Source organism: Leopardus geoffroyi, chromosome E2 (genome assembly GCF_018350155.1).
Source record: "Leopardus geoffroyi isolate Oge1 chromosome E2, O.geoffroyi_Oge1_pat1.0, whole genome shotgun sequence".
Lineage (NCBI taxonomy): Eukaryota > Metazoa > Chordata > Mammalia > Carnivora > Felidae > Leopardus > Leopardus geoffroyi.
Genome location: NC_059335.1, coordinates 12,495,276 through 12,519,153, shown reverse-complemented (window position 1 = coordinate 12,519,153; position 23,878 = coordinate 12,495,276). Strand labels below are relative to the sequence as shown.

The 23,878-nt window shown below is 40.6% G+C and overlaps 1 protein-coding gene across 14 annotated transcripts; it reads left to right on the top strand.

Annotated features, from left to right (window-relative positions):
* Positions 1–6,159: 6,159 nt before the first annotated feature.
* Positions 6,160–22,218, top strand: ZNF283 (zinc finger protein 283). 14 transcript variants are annotated; one of them, XM_045442072.1, is made up of 6 exons: positions 6,273–6,385; positions 7,084–7,135; positions 12,020–12,107; positions 12,570–12,716; positions 13,936–14,062; positions 20,421–22,218. In XM_045442072.1, exons 4-6 carry the CDS (start codon positions 12,714–12,716, stop codon positions 22,085–22,087), a joined length of 1,797 nt encoding a protein of 598 aa, XP_045298028.1. In that variant the 5' UTR covers positions 6,273–6,385; positions 7,084–7,135; positions 12,020–12,107; positions 12,570–12,713; the 3' UTR covers positions 22,088–22,218. The 14 variants fall into 14 exon arrangements, 13 of the variants coding, with proteins under 13 accessions (XP_045298031.1, XP_045298032.1, XP_045298021.1 ...); XM_045442068.1 differs by lacking the exon at positions 12,570–12,716 and having other exon boundaries at positions 6,272–6,466; XM_045442069.1 differs by lacking the exon at positions 12,570–12,716 and having other exon boundaries at positions 6,272–6,466; positions 7,081–7,135.
* The last annotated feature ends 1,660 nt before the right edge of the window (positions 22,219–23,878 follow it).

Below are 23,878 nucleotides of genomic sequence, written 5' to 3'. Positions count from 1 at the left end.
TGAGCTGAAAAATTTACTAGAAGGGTTCAACAGCTGACTTGATCAAGCAGAATAATCAATGAATTCAAAGATAGATCAATTAAAATTATACACTCAGAGAAATAAAAAGAAAAATGAAAAAAAAAGTGAAGAAAGCCTAAGGACTTATGGAATGACATAAAGTGGACCAATATATGCATTATGGGAGTCCCAGAGAAGAAAGGAAAGAGAAGGGGGCAGAAAGCTTATTTAAAGAAATAATGGCTAAAAACTTCCCAAGTTGGGCAAAAGAAATGGATATCAGAATCAAGAAGCTCTGTAGACTTCAACTAGGATGAATCCAAAGAAATCCACACTGAGACACTTTATAGTTGAGTCTTGAACAATGTGGGAATTGGGGGCACTGACTCCCATCTTTTCAACATGGCAGTCAAAAGAAATTCCATGTATAACTTTTGACTTCCTTTCACCTTAATAGCCTACTGTTGACCAGAAGCATTACTGATAACATAAATAGTGACTAGCATATATGTTGTATGTTATCTGTATTATATACTGTATTCTTACAATGAAGTAAACTAGAGAAAAGAAAATGTTATTAGGAAAATTATAAGGAAGAGAAAGTACATGTACAGTACTGTACTGCATTTGTAAAAAAAAAAATCTGTGTGTAAGTAGACCTGTACAGTTCAAGCCCATGTTGTTCAAGAGTCGACTATATAATCAAATTGTCAAAAGTCAAAGACAAAGAGTATTTTGAAAACAGCAAGAGACAAGCAGCTTGTCATGTATATGGGAAACCCCATAAGGCTCTCAGCAGATGCCTTGCAGGCCAGAAGGGAGTGGGATAATATATTCAACATGCTGAAAGAAAAAAAAAATGCCAACCAAGAACTTATATATCTGGCAAAACCATCCTTCACAAATGAAGGAGATGCAGAGACTTTCCCAGAAAAGCAAAAGCTGAGGGAGTTTATCACCACTAGACCTGCCTTACAAGGAATGCTAAAGAGAGTCCTTCAAGTTGAAATGAAAGGATGCTAAATAGTAACATAAAAGCATACGAGGGGTTCCTGGTTTGGCTCAGCTGGTGGAGTATGCAACTCTCGATCTCTACATCATGAGTTCAAGCCCCACGTTGGGCATAGATTACTTAAAAAAAAAAAAAAAAAGCATGTGAGGGGTGCCTGGCTGGCTCAGTTGGAAGAACTTGCAACTCTTGATTTCAGGGTCCTGAGTTCGAGCCCCACATTGGGTGTAGAGATTGCTTAATAAATAAAACTTTAAAAAAGCATAAGAAAGTATAAAGCTCACTGGTAAGTTCACAGACAAATACAGCATACTATAAAACTGTGATGGTGGTGCAGAAATCACTGTATGGTTTAGAAGTTAAAAGAAGTATAAAAAGCTGTAACTATTAAAATATGTTAATGGATGCACAATATAAAAAGACACAACGTATGACATCAATAACAAGGTGAGGGGAGAAAGGTGAAAGTGTTGAGTATTTCTTTGCAAGTGAAATTAGGCAGTTGTTAGTTTAATACAGATAGCTATTTAAAATTTTTTTAAGTGTTTATTTTTTGGGGGGAGACAGAGAGACACAGCACAAGCGGGGGAGAGGCAGAGCGAGAGGGAGACACAGAATCTGAAGCAGGCTCCAGGCTCCAAGCTGTCAGCACAGAGGCCGAAGCGGGGCTCGAACCCACGAAGTGCAGGATCTTGACCTGGGCTGAAGTCAGATACTTAACCCACTGAGCTACCCAGGCACCCCCAGATAGTTATAATTACAAGCTGTTTTATGTAAACCTCATAGTAACCACAAAGGAAATACTTATAGACTATACCCAAAAGATAATTTGAAAGGAATCAAATCATGACACTACAAAAAAAATCAAGGAAGCACAAAGGAAGAGAGGAAAAGAGGGAGAAAAAAAGCCATAAGGCAGGGGTGCCTAGGTGACTCAGTCAATTGGGCACCTGACTTTGGCTCAGGTCATGATCTCATGGTTGATGGGTTCGAGCCCCATGCCGGGCTCTGTGCTAACAGCTCAGAGCCTGGAGCCTGCTTGGGATTCTGTGCCTCCGTCTCTCTCTGCCCTTCCTCTGCTCGCGCTCTGTCTCTCTCTCAAAAAATAAATAAAAATGTTTTTAAAAAGCCATAAGACAAACAGAAAATGACTAACAAAATGATAATAGTCTTTCTCTATCAACAATTATTTTAGATATACATGGATTAAATTCCCCATTCAAAAGACACAGTGTGGCTGAACGTATAAACATAATCCAACTATATGTTGTCTACAAGAGAGTAATTTTAGATTTAAGGACACACATAGGCTGAAAGTGAAGTATGGAAACAGACCTTCCATGCAAATGGTAACCAAAAGAAAGCAGGGGTGGCCATAATTGTATCAGACAAAATAGATTTTTAAAGTTTTTTTTTAACTTTATTTATTCTTGAGAGACAGAGAGAGAGAGATGGACTGCAAGCAGGGGAGGAACAGAGAGAGAGGGAAACACAGAATCTGAAGCAGGCTCCAGGCTCTGAGCTGTCAGCACAGAGCCCAATGCGGGGCTCGAACTCACAAACCGTGAGATCGTGACCTGAGCCAAAGTCAGATGTTCAACCAACTGAGCCACCCAGGCGCCCCAGACAAAATAGATTTTAAGTCAACAAATGAAGGCCATAAAATATAAGGTGAAAAACACCTGAAAGCCTACTACCTTGTGATAATAATTATTATTTTTTAACTATCTTTTAACACACATATGTAAATAACAGTGGTGTAGGTATGCCTTTTACACTTTTAACTGGAATTTCTTTTTACACCGGTTATCTATTAGTTTCTCCTCTGTACATACCTTCACAAGTTCCCACAGTCCCCTTGTGTAGAACATCTTAAAAATCGGGTGTACATATCCCCCTCCCAACACACACAGTTGCATTCAATTCCTATACCAAAAAAGTTTTAAGATTTCATCACGAATAAACAAATATTTATAACCAATGAGGAATATATCAAAATAACAGTATACAATTATGTAATATAATCCAGTTTAAGAAATACAATACATAAAATAATTGTGCTTTGTTTTCTTGTAAGAACAACTCAGCAAAACAAAATTCCAGTTTATTGTTGGAAAACACTGTTTCACACACACTTCAAACAGGACAAACAATAAATAAACAGCAACTTCATAGACAAAAAAGGGGGAAAAAGAAATTTTATCTTGGCCCTTTTTCATTAAAATTTTTAAAGTTTATTTATTTTGAGAGAGAGACAGAGAATCTGCATGGGGGAGGGGCAGAGAGAGAGAGAGAGGGAGACTACCAAGCAGGCACAGGGAAGCATCTCACCAACTGTAAGATCATGACCTGAGCCCAAATCAAGAGCGGGAGGCTTGACCCACTGAGCCTCTCAGGCGCTGGTAAGTTTTGATTCTTTTCTCCTCCCTTGTTGCAGATTCCCGCTGTGGTTCTGGGGGGGGCTGGCAGAGCAAGAGGTCATCTGTGGGTGGCGCTCCCCATGATGCGACTCTCCACTCAAAGATGACCCTCTTTACATTTTCAGACTGGACGTGGGGGATGAAGAGGTCCTGGTGGCATTTTTTGTCGTTGTTTATCAAGTTTAACTTTCCCTTTTTCACTGTCTAGTCATCATCATCGATCTTCCGCTTCGTGGTGTCGACATCAGCATCCTCACCATCTTCCGCTGCCCGTGTGTCTGTAGCTGCCTCGGCCTCATCATCTTCCTCTCCATCCTCTTTCCTCACCTCGGCCCTCCACCTCCTTTCCCTCCTCCCCTTCTTTGTCTTCCTCATCTACCTCATTGTCGGCCTCCTGCTCCTGATTTTCCTCATTAGTGTTCCCATCAGCAGGTGCAGCTCTTCCCTTCTCCACCTCCTCCACAACTTCCTTCTTCTTCTGTTAAGTCCTTGGCGGTGATACCGGAGCTGGGGTCCACGGCCGTGCCTGAAATGATGGGGCATGCCAGTGGCCCCATGCAGCAGATTCAAAAGCAAGCGAGAGATGGAGGACCCTCACGGAGCAGGCATGCGCCCGAGGTGGGAGAGCGGGCTACCCGAACAATGCAAAGATGGCTTTTCAGAGCAGCCCATGGGGCCATGAAATAGCTTTGAATCCCTTTAACAACTACCTTTTCATCTTTCCTCCTCTCTGAACTTACCACGTTCCTGAATTTTATTCACCATGCCCTTGTTTTCCATTATCTGCCACTTAAGCACAAAATATCATTGTTTTTCTTCCTTTTTAAAATTTTATGAATGAAACATCCTGCAGGTATATTTCTATGGCTCAATGCTCATGCTATGATAGATTCAGTAACTTTCACTGCTATGTACTATTCCGATGTAAAGGTACTCCAGACCTAATTGTTCACCCTACTTTTGATGGGTGTGTTTCATTTCTAGATTTGTTACTGCAATATTAATGAGAGCAATGCTACTGTGTTTGATCACAGGGAAAGCATTTTAAGAATTTGTGGCTGTGATTAAGCCACTGAGGGGGAAGCAAAAGAAGGACTTTTGGAAGAGAAACAACAACAACAAAAAAGGTCAAACAAACAAACATTTTTCTCCCCAGGAACATTGAGGAGTTTCTTCTGAAATTGTGTTAGAAAAGGAATTTTATCTTCTTCCCGAACAGTATAACCATTAGCTCTTTATCTTTGTTTCTATCTACTATTTGATATCTGAAGGAAAAGTGTCAGAAATGTCAAAGAAATACAAATATTTAGGTTCAAAATTGCCAACTGCAACAGAGGAATCAGGCACTGTTTAGGAAGTGGTTTTTGTATACTCAGGATATAACAAAATGTAATTACCACTTTTTGAAATAAGACAAGTAGTGTTCTGATGGACTAATTATGTAGTCTCAACCAGGTTCCTTGCCTTGCATGACCTATAAACTAGTACATCTGATTCCCTAATTCTGGGCTCTGTTCTAATCTACCTGCGTTCACAAGCAGGAACTTACTTCCTTAGTCTAGGGCTTTCAAAGTTATCTGGTTAAGTACCCTTAACATCACAGAAGAATGGACACCTACAGCAGCCACTCTATGACTGGATATTACTTTGATTTCTTCTTGCTTTTAAAACGTTATGCCAATTTGCATTCTTTCCCATAAAGCATCATTGATTCATTATAAAATATCTAAATTATTTGGCGGATAAATTGTAAATATTTTTCTGCATCTTAAATTTGATGCTCCAAGAAGATGTAATTGTACCACTCTTACGGATAATGAAACTGTGGAAATAATGAAACTCACTATCCTAACAGTTACAATTTTCCAGGTACATATAGTGATTGGCAGTCAGATCATCAAACTAACACATACTAGGCCACACAACACTGCACTGTTTTTCGATCTCAGCTGAACAGTGATCCGCTTTCATAATCACCATAGTATGCAAAAGAAAAGCCTATTAAAAAAACCTCCCAAATACTAAATTGTCCTCGGTTACTGACATTAACACACAATGTCCCAGATCTCATCTCTCAGTCCTACAGGGACCTTTGCACATGATCACAGTATCAATTCACGACCACGTATTGTTGCTTTTCTCTTGAAAAAATATATAATCTCTAACAGAAACCACCTTACACGTAAGGAAACAAGGATTCACACCAGCAGAAACTATCCCATGAATATAAACAACTCCACACGAGGTCCTAGTCACCGAATTGGACCCACAAACTCCGAGCCACACGTAGCCATCTGTTCAACCTGCCAGACCCTACTCGAGTCCCTCGTAAACCAGGTAAGCCCGTGGCCTCGCTCAGGGTTATTCCCATGGACCTTACTTGCGATGTTGCCGCCCATTGAAGCCTAAGTCCCTGGTCATATCCCCCCACGCCCCTCTCCGCCAACGCTCCCCTTCCAATCTCTAACACTCTCAGAATGCATTCCTCAGCCTTCCTTGAAAACCATTTAATTCTCCCTCAGTCACATCGAAGATTATTGAGATGTGATGTTCGCCTAGCCGGGACCTACTCGCTGCAGCAAAAACTAGAAGTTCGGGTTGACTTTGGAAAAAGCGCCTTTGCTAGGCGTAGCCGAGTTGCATGCTGGGAGCATTCTAAGGGTCCTGGGTCCCAGCTTCTGAGGATTTGCCCGCCGTGGACTACATTTCCCAAAAGTCTCCGGGCACAGGTCTTCTTCCGGGCGGGGTGAGGTTGCCCGCGGAGAGCTCTTTGGATGGCCCGGTTCTCGCCCTCCGAGGACTTGCCGTCTCTTATTTCCCATAAGCCTGTGGGTCCGTTTCCGGTGTCCTGAAGGTTCTCGGGCTCCGCGCGGTGAGTTGCTCGCGTCGGAGGAAGTAGTCAGCGCCGGGTCAGAACCCGCAGCCAGTGTGGGGGTGACTTCGGGAAGCGCCCGAGGTGAGGAGGCCCGGTTAGCGGACTGGGTGTGTCGCGTTCGGAGCCTCCAGCCTGTGTGTGCGCTAGCGGCTGAGCAGGATGGTGCGTGACAGGGCTGGGGTGTGCCTCGGTGATCGTGTATGCGATTGGGAATGTGTGCCCGGGTGATGGGGTGCGTGGCCTTATGGTTTTGCTTTGGCTGTGTGCTCTGGGTTCCCTCTAGACTTTCTTTGGGCCTGCCAAAGTTAAATGCCCGCAAGAGAAGGGGTCCTACCCTGAGCCCTAGAGGGAACGTTTCACGCCAAGAAGGCATAGGGCTAGTCTTGGGATGAGAATCGTACATCCGGAAGTGTCCTCGTGACATGCTTCTTGGAAGACGTGATGGGGGAGGCCCCAGAGGTAAGGTTCGTAGAAGGGGCGCGCGTCTCGGAGCTCCTTGGGAGCCAGCTACATGTTTCAGAGCAGCCAGACCTTCGTGCCCAGCAGCTGCTGTCAACTCAGAGACAGATTGCAACCTTCCTTCCTTTCAATTCCGTTGGGTTTTGTGTGGCTGAAGGTGAATACGGCTCTAGGCGGTGTTTCGGTTTTCCTTTTTTGTTTTTTTTGTTTTAGTTAGGTCTGTGCTCCAAGAAATGCTGGTGTCTCATGAGTCTTTCGGTGTCCCCCTCCCGCACCCCCACCCCCACCCCCACTCCCACTGCTGCCGGGTTTCTAAGAAGGATCCTGAGGAGGAGGGAAGAATTGTTGCATATTTTGAAGTCAAGGATCAGGGTGAGTTTGTGTTTCTTTATTATTCACACAGTTACTTTCGTTTTTAGATCATGAGAATATTTGCTTTCTTGGCCTGAAATATCACTAGTAGTGACTATCCTGGGTTTTCCTCCTGATGAATGACCTACCCTGCTCATGCATCCCTCTTCTTAGTCGCCCCTTTTTGACCTTACTCTCAATTAATAGCCAGCTATTCAAGTTTGAAAAAGTGACCAGATGCTCAAATGATCTAGTAGAGGAAATCTCAACCTGAGGTTTTGTCCCATTTATAATTGCCAGATGATCACAAATCTCTTGGATTTGAGACCGAATTTTTATAAATATTTGTAAATTTATTTTTTTAGTGGGCAAAAAATGTCTATAATTTCATGAGATTGTCGAATGTACATGACCCAAAAAAGATCCAGCTCCATTGGTCCGGGATTAGGATTTAATAGCTGGGAAGGAGATTTTACAAGATTAGTGTCCAGTGATATGGAAACAGTTAAGTAAATTGCAGTTGTCTCCTGTAATGGAATAATGTGTACTTGATAAAAATTATGTTTATAAAGAATCAGAAGGAAAATGTAAGTAATAAAATATTAAGTAATTGTTATAAACAGAAGTCCTCAAGAATATTGTGAGTTCTATATGAATCCCATTCAGTAAGAGTTATGGGAGACATTATTCTCAAACATTTTTTTTTTTAATTTTTTTTTTTTAACGTTTATTTATTTTTGAGACAGAGAGAGACAGAGCATGAATGGGGGAGGGTCAGAGAGAGGGAGACACAGAATCTGAAACAGGCTCCAGGCTCTGAGCTGTCAGCACAGAGCCCGACGCGGGGCTCGAACTCACGGACCGTGAGATCATGACCTGAGCTGAAGTCGGCCGCTTAACCGACTGAGCCACCCAGGCGCCCCTCAAACATTTTTTTTAATGTTTATTTTATTTTTGAGACACAGAGCATGAGTGGGGGAGGGGCAGAGAGAGGGAGACACAGAATCTGAAACAGGCTCCAGGCTCTGAGCTGTCAGCACAGAGCCCGACGCGGGGCTCGAACTCACGGACCGTGAGATCATGACCTGAGCTGAAGTCGGCCGCTTAACCGACTGAGCCACCCAGGCGCCCCTCAAACATTTTTTTTAATGTTTATTTTATTTTTGAGACACAGAGCATGAGTGGGGGAGGGGCAGAGAGAGAGGGAGACCATGATTCCGAAGCAGACTGCAGGCTCCGAGCTGTCAGCACAGAGCCCGACAGGGGCTCGAACTCACCAACCGTGAGATCATGACCTGAGCTGAAGTCGGATGCTTAACCAACTGAGCCACCCAGGCACCCCTGAAAGACATTTTTCAAGGATTGTCTCCAAAATGTTTTAATTGACCGTAGTGAACAGGTGGAGGGGTGTAGCCACACTTGTTGAGCATCTGTTCTGTACCAAATATTATTCTATTTATGTGCATATGTTTCCTTCCTCAAGACTTTGAAGGTGACTGAACGTAATTGGTGTGTTGGTTTCAGGGGAATCTTGATAGTGAAAGTGTCTCAGTGTAGGGGTCAGCTCCAGCTCCTGCATGTTCAACAGCTGGTCAGTGTACTTTGTTTCTGGCCCACTGATCTTCAGGGTTGGCTCTGTTTTTTTCAGTTTTCTTAATGACTGAAATATGCCCCTTCCCTATCATTCAGTTTTTTACATTTGGAAATATCTTTATATTTCTGGTTATGGAATTAATGCAGGTTTGTTGCAAAAAATTCAACAGTCCAGGGAACATAGAGAAGGAAATTAGAATTACATCCTCTAGAGGTAATCATTCTTTAAAAAAATTTTTTTAACGTTTTATTTATTTTTGAGAGAGAGACAGGGCGTAATCAAGGAAAGGACAGAGAGAGAGAGGGAGACACAGAATCCGAAGCAGGCTTCAGGCTCTGAGCTGTCAGCACAGAGCCCGATGCGGGGCTCGAACTCACAAACCGTAAGATCATGCCCTAGCCGATGTTGGACGCTTAACTGACTGAGCCACCCAGGCACCCCTAGAGTTAATCATTCTTAATATTTTGGTGCATTTCTGTTTAAAAATTTTTTTTCCTGTAAGCCTATGTGTCTGGTTTTGTTTCTGCTGAATAAGATAACAGTAATTGGTGATACAACTGAATTAAAGACTCTCTAGCTTTTATTTTGATGGAGAAGTCCAACCCACGTGTGGGTTTTGTTTTACTCTTGAATGTGCAGGAAGAAGAGAGAAGTGTTAGTGATTTCTTCTTTATTTAAAAACCTGAAGTATTCACAACTTTTAGGAATGTAAACACCATTTAAAAGTTAATTACAAGAGCCTCAAAGACAGCCTTTCAGAATTAGATTATTTTAAAGGTTATTTCCACAGAAAATAGTGATAATTTCCAGTGTCTTTGTTCTGTCTTATAAAAACCTATTTTACAAATAATATTTCCAAGGACAGATATTAATAACAGAAGGTAGAATAAGAAGGTTATAGTTATGGACATTTAATAAACCACCAATTTGCACAGAACAAGATCACACCTCTGGTTAATGTTCTCCTCTTGACATCTAATTGGGTTGTATTTTCTGAGCCAGCTTTATGATGTTGAGTCCTGTCTCTATCTGCAGCTTCTGGGAGTGGGGGATATCTCCTCTGTGTCTTTCTGAGAACCTGTTGTGCTTATGTTGTTATTTAGGAAGAATAGTGGGCTTAAGGCTGGACTGTGAAACTTTAGTTAACTTTGTAAGAAAACACACCTGAGAAGCATGGATTTTATTATGAAAATATGGAAAGGGTCATTAACTTTTCTTATTATAACAGAATAAGGGATAGTAATCTCCATTTTCAGTAATAATGGCTAAAACTTAGGTTAAGTAATTATCGTACACTAGTTTTTTTTTTTGTTTCTTTTTTTAACATTTATTTATTTTTGAGATAGAGAGAGATAGAGCTCGAGTGGGGGAGGGACAAAGAAAGAAGGAGACACAGAATCCGAAGCAGGCTTCAGGCTCTGAGCTGTCAGCACAGAGCCCGAGGTGGGGCTCAAACTCATGGACTGTGAGATCATGACCTGAGCTGAAGTCGGATGCTGTATTTATTACCTGAGCCACCTAGGCACCCCACTATTTTTTTTTTTTTTTTTTTTTTTTTTTTTGTAATTTAAGAAATCTCTACACTCCACATGGGGCTCAGACTCACGACCCTGAAATCAAGAGCCTTATGCTCCTCCGAACGAGCCAGCCAGATTCCCCTATCATACACCAGTATTGTATGTGGATTTTCTTACTTAATCTTCAGTGCAGCCCTCTGTAGCAGACAGTGTTCCTATCCTTCTCTTTTTCTTTTATTGACGAGGAAATAGAAGTGTTGAGAAATTGGTCACTGTCGAGCCCAGATTCACATCCTGAAAGTCGACACCAGAGCCTTTATCTTAATTTCAGATACGCTTCCCACATTGTGTATCCTTTACAAACTTGCCTGTATCACCAAGAAATTGATTATGTGTGTCTTTCTTCAATTAATATGGTCTAATACCACCAAACTAATGAGGGCACAGCAGGCCACAGTTGAGCAAACCTTTTGCTTACTGTTAGGTAGTTTCTAATTCTTGGTTATCTCATAAATGATTTTTGGTTGAATATTCTTGTGTATACATCTGTACTTCTCTAGCTATTTAAGGACACGTTTCCATAAGGGAATTTTGGATAAAAATTTGTCCCAAATTTAAGACCCTGAGATAGGACTTGGGTAGTGATACAGTAACTGAAAGACATGGTTGTTGCCTTTAAGACAAGGAAGACTAAATTTACATAGGAATGAAGTTAAGGCTGCCAGCAACAAAGGCCAAGAAACAACTCAGGTAACCTGTCTTGGAAACTCATAGGAAGGTAATTACAGGCAATACTGTCGGTCACGACTGGTTTTGCAGAGGCAAATAGAATTTATCCTGCGTGTTGGATACCCTGTAGTTTGTATCCTACTAATGTTAGTTGCTAAGTGAGACCAGTAGGATCCTTCAGCAATTATCAGGAAAGTATCCTGTCTAAAAAGACAAGTTCAGATATAAAATAAACCCATGTGTCAGAGGACATGAAGAGAAGCAGGATTGAGATCTCATCAATATATCCATGACATTTCTTGGGGGAATTTCAGCCACTTTTTTTCTAGGCAAAACGGGAGTGTATGTAGAAATTATATATTTAGTATAATGCATGGCCAGGGTTACAACAGTTATGCAGAATACTTAAACAAAAAGAACATTATGACCACAATAAAAAGAAAACCCTTATTGTATATAGATGTATAACTTTCTAAACACTTTTTTTTCCTAAACACTTTTTTCATCTGTAGACACGTGATTGTCAGTCTTTTCTATATTGTTATACAATTTATAAATATAATCATACTATACATCCTGCAAGCTGTATTTTCTATTGACAGTATATTTTGATTATTTCCCCCGACTTAGCTTAGTTTCTCGTATTCTGTTGCGTGTATGTTCTGAACGCGTTAAGAGGTCAGCTTTTTGGGCTCAGGCAGTTGTACGTCCTGTCCACCCGTATCTTGACCAACCTTCTTGAGCCCCGAGCCCATGAAAGATGTTCTCACTTGGACTGTTGTTGCTCTTTCTCAGCTCGGAGAGGCAGAATGGTGGGAGGGAGATCTGGTCTGGGAAGGACCAGTGGTCCAGCCTCAGTCTCATATCAGCATCCCCAGTATCAGGCACTGCCAGAAACCTTCCTACTGAAGGACCTTCGGGTTTGAGGGGAGAGTTTAGATTTCAAAGATGGTGTGGGAGTGTGGGGGGTAGGAGGAGGAATGGCAGAGGTAGAAGTTTATATTAGCTTAAGTCAGGATGGGATCACTTCACATCTGGTCTAAAGCTTTTTTTTCCCCTCCCCAGCTCTGACTTTTCTGGATTCTGTGCTTCACCAATAGAGGAACCCCATGGATTATTAATTAGTTCTTGCAGTTCTAGAACCATGACTGATGTAAGTTGGTTATTTCTCTCTCCTTGAAATACTGTGATTTTTAGGTCATATGAATCTTTTCCTTAATTATCCGAATGCTTTCTGCATAACAGAACCCCACTCCTGAACCTGCCTCTCAGTTCCCCCTATTCCAGTAAAGGATAGTGCCAAGTAGCCCAGTGTCCTTCGTATGTGCCTTTCCATTCAGTGTCGTCATGGTCATTGAACACATCCAACATCTGTGCGCTCGGTCTTCTATCAAGAGCAGCGAAGGGATGCAGTCTTTTGAGGGAAATACTTGAGCTTCTGTCAAAGAATAACTTGAAGAAATGTAGTTAACAGCACACTTTTACTTATATACAAGGAAAACCAGCAGTAGACTGATTTCATCTTTAAAACACCAATGATTTATTTACAAGGGAAGGAAAAACGGGAGAATGAAGACTGTAGACATTTTGAAAACAACAGTTATTCCTTTTTCAGGTTAAGGTGCTGATTGGCTGGCATCTAGGAAAGAAGCCAGTCAGGATACAATGCCCTTAGACAGCTGGATGGTCACGCAAGAGAACAATTTCAGTTGCTTGTGCCTTCTCTGGAAGAGCTTTGGTGTTTACCTAGGACATATCCATGGTAGGCTGTCTTGGGTGGTGCCCTTCGTAATCACTTCTGTCTTTGGTCCACTAGGGCTGCGCCATTTCCCTTATCAGAATTCCTTATTCCCATCTCAGGTCTGTGGTGTGATGAGTCAGTGATGAGGGTCCCATTTGGTCATACAGGCAAACTTGGAACTTCTTCATGGACCTGAGTCTCCCAGAGAGATAAGATGGAATTTGGGATTTCTTGGGCTCAGCCTCAGTCTCTGTGAGGCTTTGCAAGGCTTTTTGGATGCAGGGGCTTGTGAGTGGGTCTTTCCAGGGAAAGTGTGGTTCCCCAATCAATGAACACCAGTGTCAGAGTCCATTTGGTTATTGACCAGGATGCACGGATCTTGGTGACACCTGTGTCATATATGATGTGCTCTATTGGCAGTGTCCTGCTTGGGAATGAGGATGGTGTCAGGTGAGGTGTGGTTGATGGTAACAAGTAAGGTGACTGAGGTTTCTAAATACTGGATGATAGTAGATTTCTAGAATTAAGAAAGTCTTCAGAAGTTTTGCTCAGCCTAACTGTATAAATATAATGGAGGTATTAATTTCATATACCTATATGATGACCTGAATGCAGCTAATAAAAACATGTATTTGTAAGATGTGTAAGAAAAAAATGCTTACGTTGTAATCTAATGGAATGGTTTACTTGAGGCTTAATGATAATCTGCAATTTAATGGAAGTCATTTTTCTGAAATAGAGATTTTATAGTGCATTTGGGGAAAAAAAATTTCTTTTTGTGTTTTCTGTTCCTTAAAGCCTGAAAGGGAAAGGATGGTGTAGCAGTTTACGTTTATAAAGAATTTACGAGGCAGGCACATAGCAGGTTGTATGTGTGTTTACATACTCATAAACAACCTCCCCCCCCAACACCACTTTTATTTAATAGAAGAGAAACTGGGATTATTTTATATATTACCAGACAAGTCTAGATAGCTTACTTACCTATCTCACAATATCCAAGAAATTTTTTCTGCTGTAACAGGATTCTTCTAGAATGTGTAACACTCTGCTTTAGTTGTACTAATTTCTTTACTTTTCTCTACCTATATGTATCACAGGCCTCCAGCCTACTTGGTTGTTACATTTTCCTCTTCTTGCGGTTTATCCTTCGTCATCCTTTTTCCCCCTCTTAGAAATATTTTCTTAAATTCTTAAATTTCTTTAATTTCCCAAGTAATGTATGGGTTTTTGGTTTTAGGGCTTGGTGACTTTCAGGGATGTGGCCATCGACTTCTCTCAGGAGGAGTGGGAGTGCCTGGACCCTGCTCAGAGGGACTTGTACGTGGATGTGATGTTGGAGAACTATAGTAACTTGGTCTCATTGGGTAAGGTCATCTGCCTGAAATACTTTAGAATCTTCTCTGCACCATTGGCTTTCCCTGTGGGAATTATAGGGCTGTCTTTGAAGAAACCAGGTCAATTTCTTCTCCCTGTTCTCAAAGGGACAACTTAATATTTGTTGGATTAGAAATGGGTTCAGCAAGCTCCTTGATCGTCCCATACCTTCACACCTTCCTCTGGCTTTTCCTGTAGTGGCCTCTCTTCTTTACAAGGAGCTGGATTTGCATTATGGGGCATTCAGTTCGTAACCATTGTTTCATACTGTGTTTAACTTCAACGTGTCTAACGATTATCTGTGTGCTTGCTCCTCAGAATGTGATTGTTAATGTTTGAGGAACCATAGGAAGACCAGAACAGAGTTAGTGAAGGAGAGGATACCAAGAAGTTAGTGAAGGAGATAGGCAGGGCCCAAACGGTAGGCAGTTTTGTTGGTTTGGGGGAGGAATGTGGATTGTTTTCTGGGTGATTAGAAGCCTTTATTTGGTTTACTGGGGTTTTAGCTTTTTTTTTTTTTTAAGTTCATTTATTTATTTTTGAAAGAGAGTATGTGAGCAAGCGGGGGAAGGGCAAAGAGAGGGAGGGGAGAGGGAGAATCTCAAGTAGGGGTTTGAGACGTGGGGCTTGATCTCACTGAATGGAAATCAAGAGTTGGATGCTCAACCAACTGAGCTACCCAGGTGCCCCGGTGTTAGGTTTTTTATTGTTAAATATTACACACATACCTAACATCAGCTGCTTCTACCAGCTTGTCTTTTTTTTTTTTCTTCCCCAAATTAATATTTAAATTCTAGTTAGTTAACTTATAGTGTCATAGTGGTTTCAGGAATAGAAGTTAGTGATTCATCACTTACATATATAAGTGAATGAATTAATGAATGAAGTATTAAAAAAAGAAATACAGTTGCCAGGTCCTATCCCAGACATGCCGAACAGAGTCTACATTTACACAAGATCCCTGGGTGATTTTTATACACATCAAAGAAGCACTGCTCTTTGTTAGTTTTTGACCCACATGCAGAGAGTGCAGCTAGAAACAGGGTCCTGATGTACTCCGACTTTCAAAAGAGCCCCTTCACTTTATGCAGTGGAGGATCGAATAAACAATTCATTTCACACTAAGCGAACACGTTCCTTTCAACATGTTGGAGGCTGAAAGTTGCGATCTGTGAACCTTGTATTTTACAAAGTTAAACTCTACACGGAATTCAATCCTAAAAATGTCTCCTGAAGCTTCTTTTCCTGTTAGCAAAATAACAATAGTAACTCTGACAATATTAACACTTAACACTCTGCCAACCATACGCCAGGCTGTGTTGTTTTCTCTTTTTTAAGTTTGTTTATTTTGAGAGAGAGAGAGCACATGTGCATGTGAGAGCTCGGGAGGGACAGAGAGAGAGGGAGAGAATCCCAAGGAGGCTCCATGCTGTCAGTGCAGAGCCTGACTTGGGCTCGATCCCACAAACTGTTGAGATCGTGACCTGAGCCAAAATCAAGAGTCAGCTGCTCGACCGACTGAGCCACCCAGGCGCCCCAAACCAGGCTGTGTTCTAAGCAGAGCAAGTACATTAGCTTAATTAACTTTCACAACATCCCCTTGAGGCAAGTATTGTTTTTATCCCCTTTTAATGCATGAGAATACAGAGACACATATAGTGTAAGTGACTTCCCGGGGTCACACAGCTGGTGGGAGAAGGTTGCAGCAATTGAGCCTGTAAGGAAGTCTGGCTCATGAGCCTGTATTCTTTTTTTTAAAAAAATTTTTTTTTTTTCAACGTTTATTTATTTTTGGGACAGAGAGAGACAGAGCATGAACGGGGGAGGGGCAGAGAGAGAGGGAGACACAGAATCAGGAACAGGCTCCAGGCTCTGAGCCATCAGCCCAGAGCCCGACGCGGGGCTCGAACTCACGGACCGCGAGATCGTGACCTGGCTGAAGCCGGACGCTTAACCGACTGCACCACCCAGGCGCCCCATCATGAGCCTGTATTCTTGACCCTCGAATATGCATTTAAAAAATATCCTTTGTGGGGGCGCCTGGGTGGTGCAGTCGGTTAAGCGTCCGACTTCAGCCAGGTCACGATCTCGTGGTCCGTGGGTTCGAGCCCCGCGTGGGGCTCTGGCCTGATGGCTCAGAGCCTGGAGCCTGTTTCCGATTCTGTGTCTCCCTCTCTCTCTGCCCCTCCCCCGTTCATGCTCTGTCTCTCTCTGTCCCAAAAAAATAAATAAACGTTGAAAAAAAATTAAAAAAAAAAATATCCTTTGTGGTGAAATGGGAAATATTCATTAAACTCTTCTGCTGTATACCCAAGTGTGGTGCATGCCTTGAGGAAAACCACTGGCGCAGGTGTTTGAATTGTGAGTTAAACTGGCTGTTCTTTTCATGGGACACCACTTTGTTTTTGAAAGAATGCCTAACAGATGAACTATTACACTATTATTGAGACTTCGGTAGTTAGAAAAATTTTCTCACAAGTTGAGCCCGCCACTTGAAAGACAAGTAACAGTATTTTTTGCCAGTGATAGAATTCAGACTTTGAAGTAAAACTTAGAATTGTGTCAAACTTACATCTACCATTTTGAGCTTTTACAACTTCCCAATACATAAACATTTTTCTGATGAGATAGAAGGTAATATTAACACATGATTTTTTAAATATTATGTAATGTGTGAACATTTCGAAGATCTGCATAACTCCACGAGCCACCATTTTTCACATGACCAGTGCACGATATTACAAAATTATGCCCGGATAAAAGATCATTCAAAGTGCAGTGGATTTTAAGGTAACTTAATATGAAAAGTTCATGGGTATATTTGCATATTTCACCTTGCAACTAACCTTTATGAAACTATCCCTTCTCAAGTTTTACTGTAGCATCAAATAGTAACATACCCACAGTATCAAAGAATAACAGTTGCATATATGTGGGAGGCTAGATTTCCTTCGTATATTTCAGTCACAATAGCATATTGCCATAGAGTGAATGCAGAAGCAGATACGAGAATCCAGTTGACTTCTGTTAAGCCATACATTAAAGAGAGTCACAAAAAATTAAGATAATACTTATTTTTTTGTTTTAGAAAATGTAACTTTTATAAATTTATTGTACTGACAGAGTGATTCATTATTTTCAAGTGAATTAATAAATATCTTTAATTTTTCCGTTTTAATTTCTAGTATGGTAAATATTGGAAAATCTAACTTGCGCAAACAAAAGCTCTTTTGAGCCCGCAGTGATTTTTTTTTTAGCATTTATTTCTTTATTTATTTTTAAGTGTTTTTATTTTATTTTTTTGAGGTGGGGGGAGCAGATGGGTGAGGCAGGGAGAGGGAGAGGCAGAGGGGGAGAGAGAGAGAGAGAGAGAGAGAGAGAAAATCCCGTGCAGGCTCTGCACTGTCAGTATGGTGCCGGAAGTGGGGCTCATTCTCACCTGATGCAGAACTCAGACTCATGAACTGTGAGATCATGACCTAAGTGGAAGTCGGATGCTTAACCGACTGAGGCATCCAGGTGCCCCGGTTTGGTTTGTTTTGTTTTTTTTTTTAACATTTAAAAAGTAGTTAAATCTCTTTTCATTTACTAATATCGTTAAGCCTTCCTTACCAAGTAATTGTCATATAAGCTCTTGCATGGCAGTTCAGACTGGTTGAACTAAATTCAAGTTTACTGAACTATCTATTGATGCTAAGCTATACAAAAGTGCATTGCATTTAGTTTACATTTGGCCATCTCAAGGTAGTTGTAAGATTAGATTGGTCAGTTTAAGTTCTGTGACTTCCTTTTGGATGTACACACAGTCCTTATACCCAAATGTTCATGTATACAAAGAAATAAAACATCGTTAAGTAAAGCAGCAATAGTTACTACAGTTTATCTTTGCCCAGTTAAACATCATTAAAATTACTTCCCACAGACCTATCCCACAGTACTCTTCTACCCTTTAATAAGTCACCTAAGATGTCATAAAATCACCATTACACAAAAATACTAACCTTGTGTATTTTGTATTGCAAATACACTTATGCATGAGCAAGCAAAGAATTCACCAATAATTAAGAGTATAAGGGGTTCTGAGACCAAGTTTGAGGACTACTGCAGCAGGTGATGAGTCTTTCACTGTATGGGCTTTGTGAGGCCTCAGATGAATGCCTCTTTCCACTCAGTCTGGGTTGGTACTCCAAGTACCTTGTGGAGAGTCACTGTATGGATGCATAAATTAATATTTAGTTACAGATTCATGGCTCCTTTACTTGCTAAACCATGAGCTACAAATTCCAGCTGCCTTAGCAGTCCTGAACTCAGATACCAGTATCCTTTGCCCAGTGAAACCACTGCTGTATATTTGGACTTCATTTTCCTTTACCCAATTTTGGAGGACGCAGCCAGGCAGAAAGGGTGAATAGAAAGTTCTCCTAAGAATTGTCTCTAAAAGTTTTTCAGCCCTGTGTCTAGTACACTGTTTGTTTTTTAATTTTTTTAAATGTTTATTTTTTTTTGAGAGACAGAGCACGAGGAGGGGGAGGGGCAGAGAGAGAGGGAGACACGGAATCTGAAGCAGGCTCCAGGCTCCGAGCTGTCAGCACAGAGCCCGACGTGGGGCTTGAACCCACGAACCGTGAGATCGTGACCCGAGCCGAAGTCAGTTGCTTAACCGACGGAGCCACCCAGGCTCCCCATCTGGTATACTGCTTTATAGCTTTAGAGCTGTTTATAGTGTGAGAGTAAGTCTAATACCAGATTTTTCTTTATGGCTGGGGCTGGAAATCTCTCATCTTCATTTTGAAGAATACTTTGTGCTTTATATAGAACTTTAGGTTGAAAGCTTTCTTTCAGCCATTGAAGATATCATTCCATTGTCTTGTAGCTTCCATTGTTACAGATGTGAAGTCAGCCTCAATTCTTATAGTTGTTCTCTAACTTTAATGTCCCCCCTTTGCCTCCTTTTATTATTTTTCCTTTATTTTCAGTTTTCAACTGTTTGATTATGATGTTCCCAGTTGTTGCTTTTCTTTGTATTTATTCTGCTTGCAGTTTGCTAAAAAGTAGATTGCTTATTTATACATTTCATACATTTTAAGAATATGGCAATAATAATCTTTTTCAAGTACTTATTTGGCTCTTTCTGGGACTGCTGTTGTCTGAAGTTGGATTGTTTAATATTGTTGCACAGGTCTGACTCTATTTTTTTTTCCCCCATCCTTTTTCTCTTTGCGCTTCAGTTTGGGTTTTTTAGTTGTAGAATTTCCATTTTATAATTTTAGAGTTTGTGTTTCTTTGCTGAAATTTCCCATCTGTTCTCTATCTTTTCTTCCAGAATCTGTAAAATATAATTCAATGGCCTTGCCTGCTGATTCTAATATCTACGTCAGCTGCTCTTTGTCTCTTTTGTGTTTTTTTGGGGGGCTAGGGGTGTGATTTTAGGTCACACTTTCCCTGTTCCTCACCTACCGCATAAATTTTCATTGTGTGCCAGACATTTTGAAGAACAGTAAAGAATAGATCCCTGCCTGTTTCTCAAATCAGCTATTTAGGGGGAGGAGCTGATAACTCAGATCCCCCCAGGCTTAGAGCTGAGCTGGGACTGGGTCATAGCTTTCATTAGTTTCAGTTTATTTCTGGTTTCAAATTAGATTGAAAAATTGTTCTTTGCTCCAAACTTCCTACATGACCACTGATGTGCTTATCTCTTTGATTGTATCAGGATTTGAGCTAAGTGGAGGTTCTATTACAGTTTTAGTTGGTTTTGTTTCACATGTTTCACCTCCAGTAGAGCCTTGGAACTTAGTAGTTTTGTCTGCTTTTATCCCAACACCAATCCCTCAGAAAAATTCCTGTGGAGTATTGTATAGCTTAGTGTTTTGTTTTTTTAAGTGTAGTTGACATACAATATTAGTTTCAGGTGTGCTTGACTTTCTAGATTCCAGTTGATGATGCCAACCCGCATAGTTGTGAAAAAGTTCAGCCGAACGACCCCTGTGCACATAAGGGCTTGCTTGATGGAAAGGCATTTTGTGTAAGGGGTCATCCACACAGGAAGATAAGGAACTTGTTAAAATGATCTTTGAGGAATCCTCCAGAAAACTGTCAGATCAGAACATTAAGAACATAAGAGCTGAAAAGTCAAAACTGAGATTGTTGTTCCAACAGGGTAGACACTTGATGCTTAGGAGTGAGCTCAGGAAGTCTTATAATCCAGTTCTTTTATGGGTATTCTTTCTTTCTTTCGTTTTTTTTTTAATGGGTATTATTTCTAATTTGCCTTGTATTTCTGTTGAGGGTTTTTTAATTTTTTTTTCTGGTAAACGAAATAAAATATGTGGTTTTCTTGTTTTCTTTCAGATTTGGAGTCAACATATGCAACCAAAAATAAAATTTCAGAAAAAGACATTTTTGAAATACATTTTTCCCAATGGGAGAGGACGGAAAGAAGTAAAACTCTTGGCCTTGAGGCATTCATTTTCAAAAATAATTCTAAGTGCAAAAGCAAATTGGAGGGACTACAGGGACATCAAGAGGCATACTTTAGTCAAATGATAATTAGCTATGAAAAAATGCCCACTTACAGAAAAAGCAAATCTTTTAGTGCACATCAAAGAATTCATAATAGAGAGAAACGCTATATTTGTAAGGAATGTGGGAAGGCTTGTAGTCATGGGTCAAAACTTGTGCAACATGAGAGAACTCATACGACTGAAAAGCACTTTGAATGTAGTGAATGTGGGAAGGACTTTTTTAGTGCCTATCAACTTACTGTGCATCAGAGATTTCATACTGGTGAGAAACCCTATGAATGTAAGGAATGTGGGAAGACCTTTAGTTGGGGATCTAGTCTTGTTAAACATGAACGAATCCATACTGGTGAGAAACCCTATGAATGTAAAGAATGTGGGAAGGCTTTCAGTCGTGGCTACCACCTCACTCAACATCAGAAAATTCATATTGGTGTGAAATCTTACAAATGTAAGGAATGTGGGAAGGCCTTTTTTTGGGGCTCAAGCCTTGCTAAACATGAGATAATTCATACAGGTGAGAAACCTTATAAATGTAAAGAATGTGGGAAGGCCTTCAGTCGTGGTTATCAACTTACTCAGCATCAGAAAATTCATACTGGCAAGAAGCCTTATGAATGTAAAGTATGTGGAAAGGCTTTTTGTTGGGGCTATCAACTTACTCGACATCAGGTATTTCATACTGGCAAGAAACCCTATGAATGTAAGGAATGTGGGAAGACCTTTAATTGTGGCTCAAGTCTTATTCAACATGAGAGAATCCATACTGGCGAGAAACCTTATGGATGTAAAGAATGTGGGAAGGCCTTCAGTCGTGGCTATCACCTCACTCAACATCAGAAAATCCATACTGGTGAAAAACCTTTTGAATGTAAGGAATGTGGGAAGGCTTTTAGTTGGGGTTCAAGCCTTGTTAAACATGAGAGAATCCATACTGGTGAGAAGTCCTATGAATGTAAAGAATGTGGGAAGGCCTTTGGTAGTAGCTATCAACTTACTCGACATCAGATATTTCATACTGGTGAGAAGCCCTATGAATGTAAGGAATGTGGGAAGACCTTTAATTGTGGCTCAAGTCTTGTTCAACATGAGAGAATCCATACTGGCGAGAAACCTTATGAATGTAAAGAATGTGGGAAGGCTTTCAGTCGTGGCTATCACCTTACGCAACATCAGAAAATCCATACTGGTGAGAAACCTTTTAAGTGTAAGGAATGTGGGAAGGCCTTTAGTTGGGCTTCAAGCCTTGTTAAACATGAGAGAATCCATACTGGTGAGAAGTCCTATGAATGTAAGCAATGTGGGAAGGCCTTTGGTAGTGGCTATCAACTTACTGTTCATCAGAGATTTCATGCTGGTGAGAACCCTTATCAATGTAAGGAATTTGGGAAGACCTTTGTTCATGGCTCAAACCTTGTTCAACATGAGAGAACTCATAGTAATGACAAACCTTATGAATATAAAGAATGTGGGGAAGCCTTTATATGGACAACTTAAATGAGACAATTGATACTGATGAAACTTTCTGATTGAAGAGATGTGAACACATTTTTTATGTGTACGAACAATACAAGGAGAATCTTACTCTTGAGAAAACTTATAAATGTAGCGAATGTGTAAAACCCTTACCTGTGTGTGGACAGTTTACTTGATATATCAGAAAATTCATACTAGTGAGAAATGCTTTGAATATAAGGAATATGAAAAGGCCTTTAGGATTTTGTACAATCTTATTGAACATCAATTTATACTGATGTGAAACCATTCAAATGTAAGGAACGTGTGAAGATCTTTATTCTTGGCACAAAGTCTGGGAAACATTGGAGAATTCATACTCATTAGAAACACTTTAAGGAATGTAGGAAGAACCTAATCGTAATTCAGTTTTTGCTCTGCACATTAGAGAACTCATACTGCTGTGAAATATTATGAATGTAAGGAATGTGGGGAGCCTTAGAGATGTGATAAGTATCTCAGGGTACATCATAGACTTCATCCAAGTGAGAAACCCTTTAAATTGGGATGTAGGAAGGCCCTTAGAGAAGTACTACTAAAACTTGTCTAGAGCCTAGTGCCAGTCCACAAAATTGTTACCTGTCCATCATGAGATGAATGCAGAAAGCGAGAGTAAATGTTTGCAAACTTTTATAGCAATTTGTTACTGCCATAAAATTATCATATTTTATAAAAGTATCAACCACTTTATGAATGATTAGAAATTAAGAAGTTTGCCCTTTTCCAGAAATGATGTGAGAGACAACATTCACAGTTTCAAGAACATGACACAAGTCACAAGACGATTTAATTAGAATAAGAAACCCCTCACTGTCACCTCTCTGATTAGAATGGCAGAGTATTCACTCTATAGGATGATTTGGCTAACGTGAGACACAACTTCCTTATGCCTATAAAAGCATAGAGAATTTACAATAAACATGTTCATTTAATGAAGGTATAGAAACGTTCTAACACTACTTGATCTTTTTTTTTTTTTTTTTAAGTTTATTTTATTTTTGAAAGAGAGAGCAGAGCACAAGTGGGGGAGGGACAGAGAGGGAGACACAGAATCCGAAGCAGGCTCCAGGCTCTGAGCTGTCAGCACAGAGCCCAACGTGGGACTCGAACTCATGAACTATGAGATCATGACCTGAGCCGAAGTCTGTCCTCATCCAATCTTTATAAAACTTAAGTGAATTCCTCCTAGAGAATAACCCTATCAATGTAGCAAATGTAGGAAATCCCTCCCTCATGGCACAAACCATACTCCCTGTCATCACAATTCCACTTCCTTACTACCTTTGGGATGTCGGGCAAAATGCTCCTCCCCTCTGGGCATCATCTTTAAAATGCTAGTGATAGTAACTTTCTGTCCTGTTGCAGAGATTGGGTGGGTTTAGTATGCATCTGATCTTTGGAAGAATATCTGGCATGTAGCGTATGCTCAATACAAACTTGCTATTGTTCTTATTATCCTCATCATTAGTATTACTACAGTGAATTCTTAGGAAGAGAATGCTCATTGGTGTAATGAATTTAGAAAAGTTTTCATAACCACTCATCCATCTAAATTTCAGATAGTCCATTATGGATACAATTTAGAAAAACAACTCCAAAGGATTGTTATTCAGTTTATCCCTTAAGCTGCATAAAAAATGAAGGCTGAAAAGAAATGTGGATTTAGAAAGCGTTAAGATGTTGGGAATGTACCTCTTGAAGCGCAGGGGGTGTAAAGGAATTTGCCTGTAATGAATCCCAACAGAGAGGTAGCCAGTAATTAAAATTCTCTGT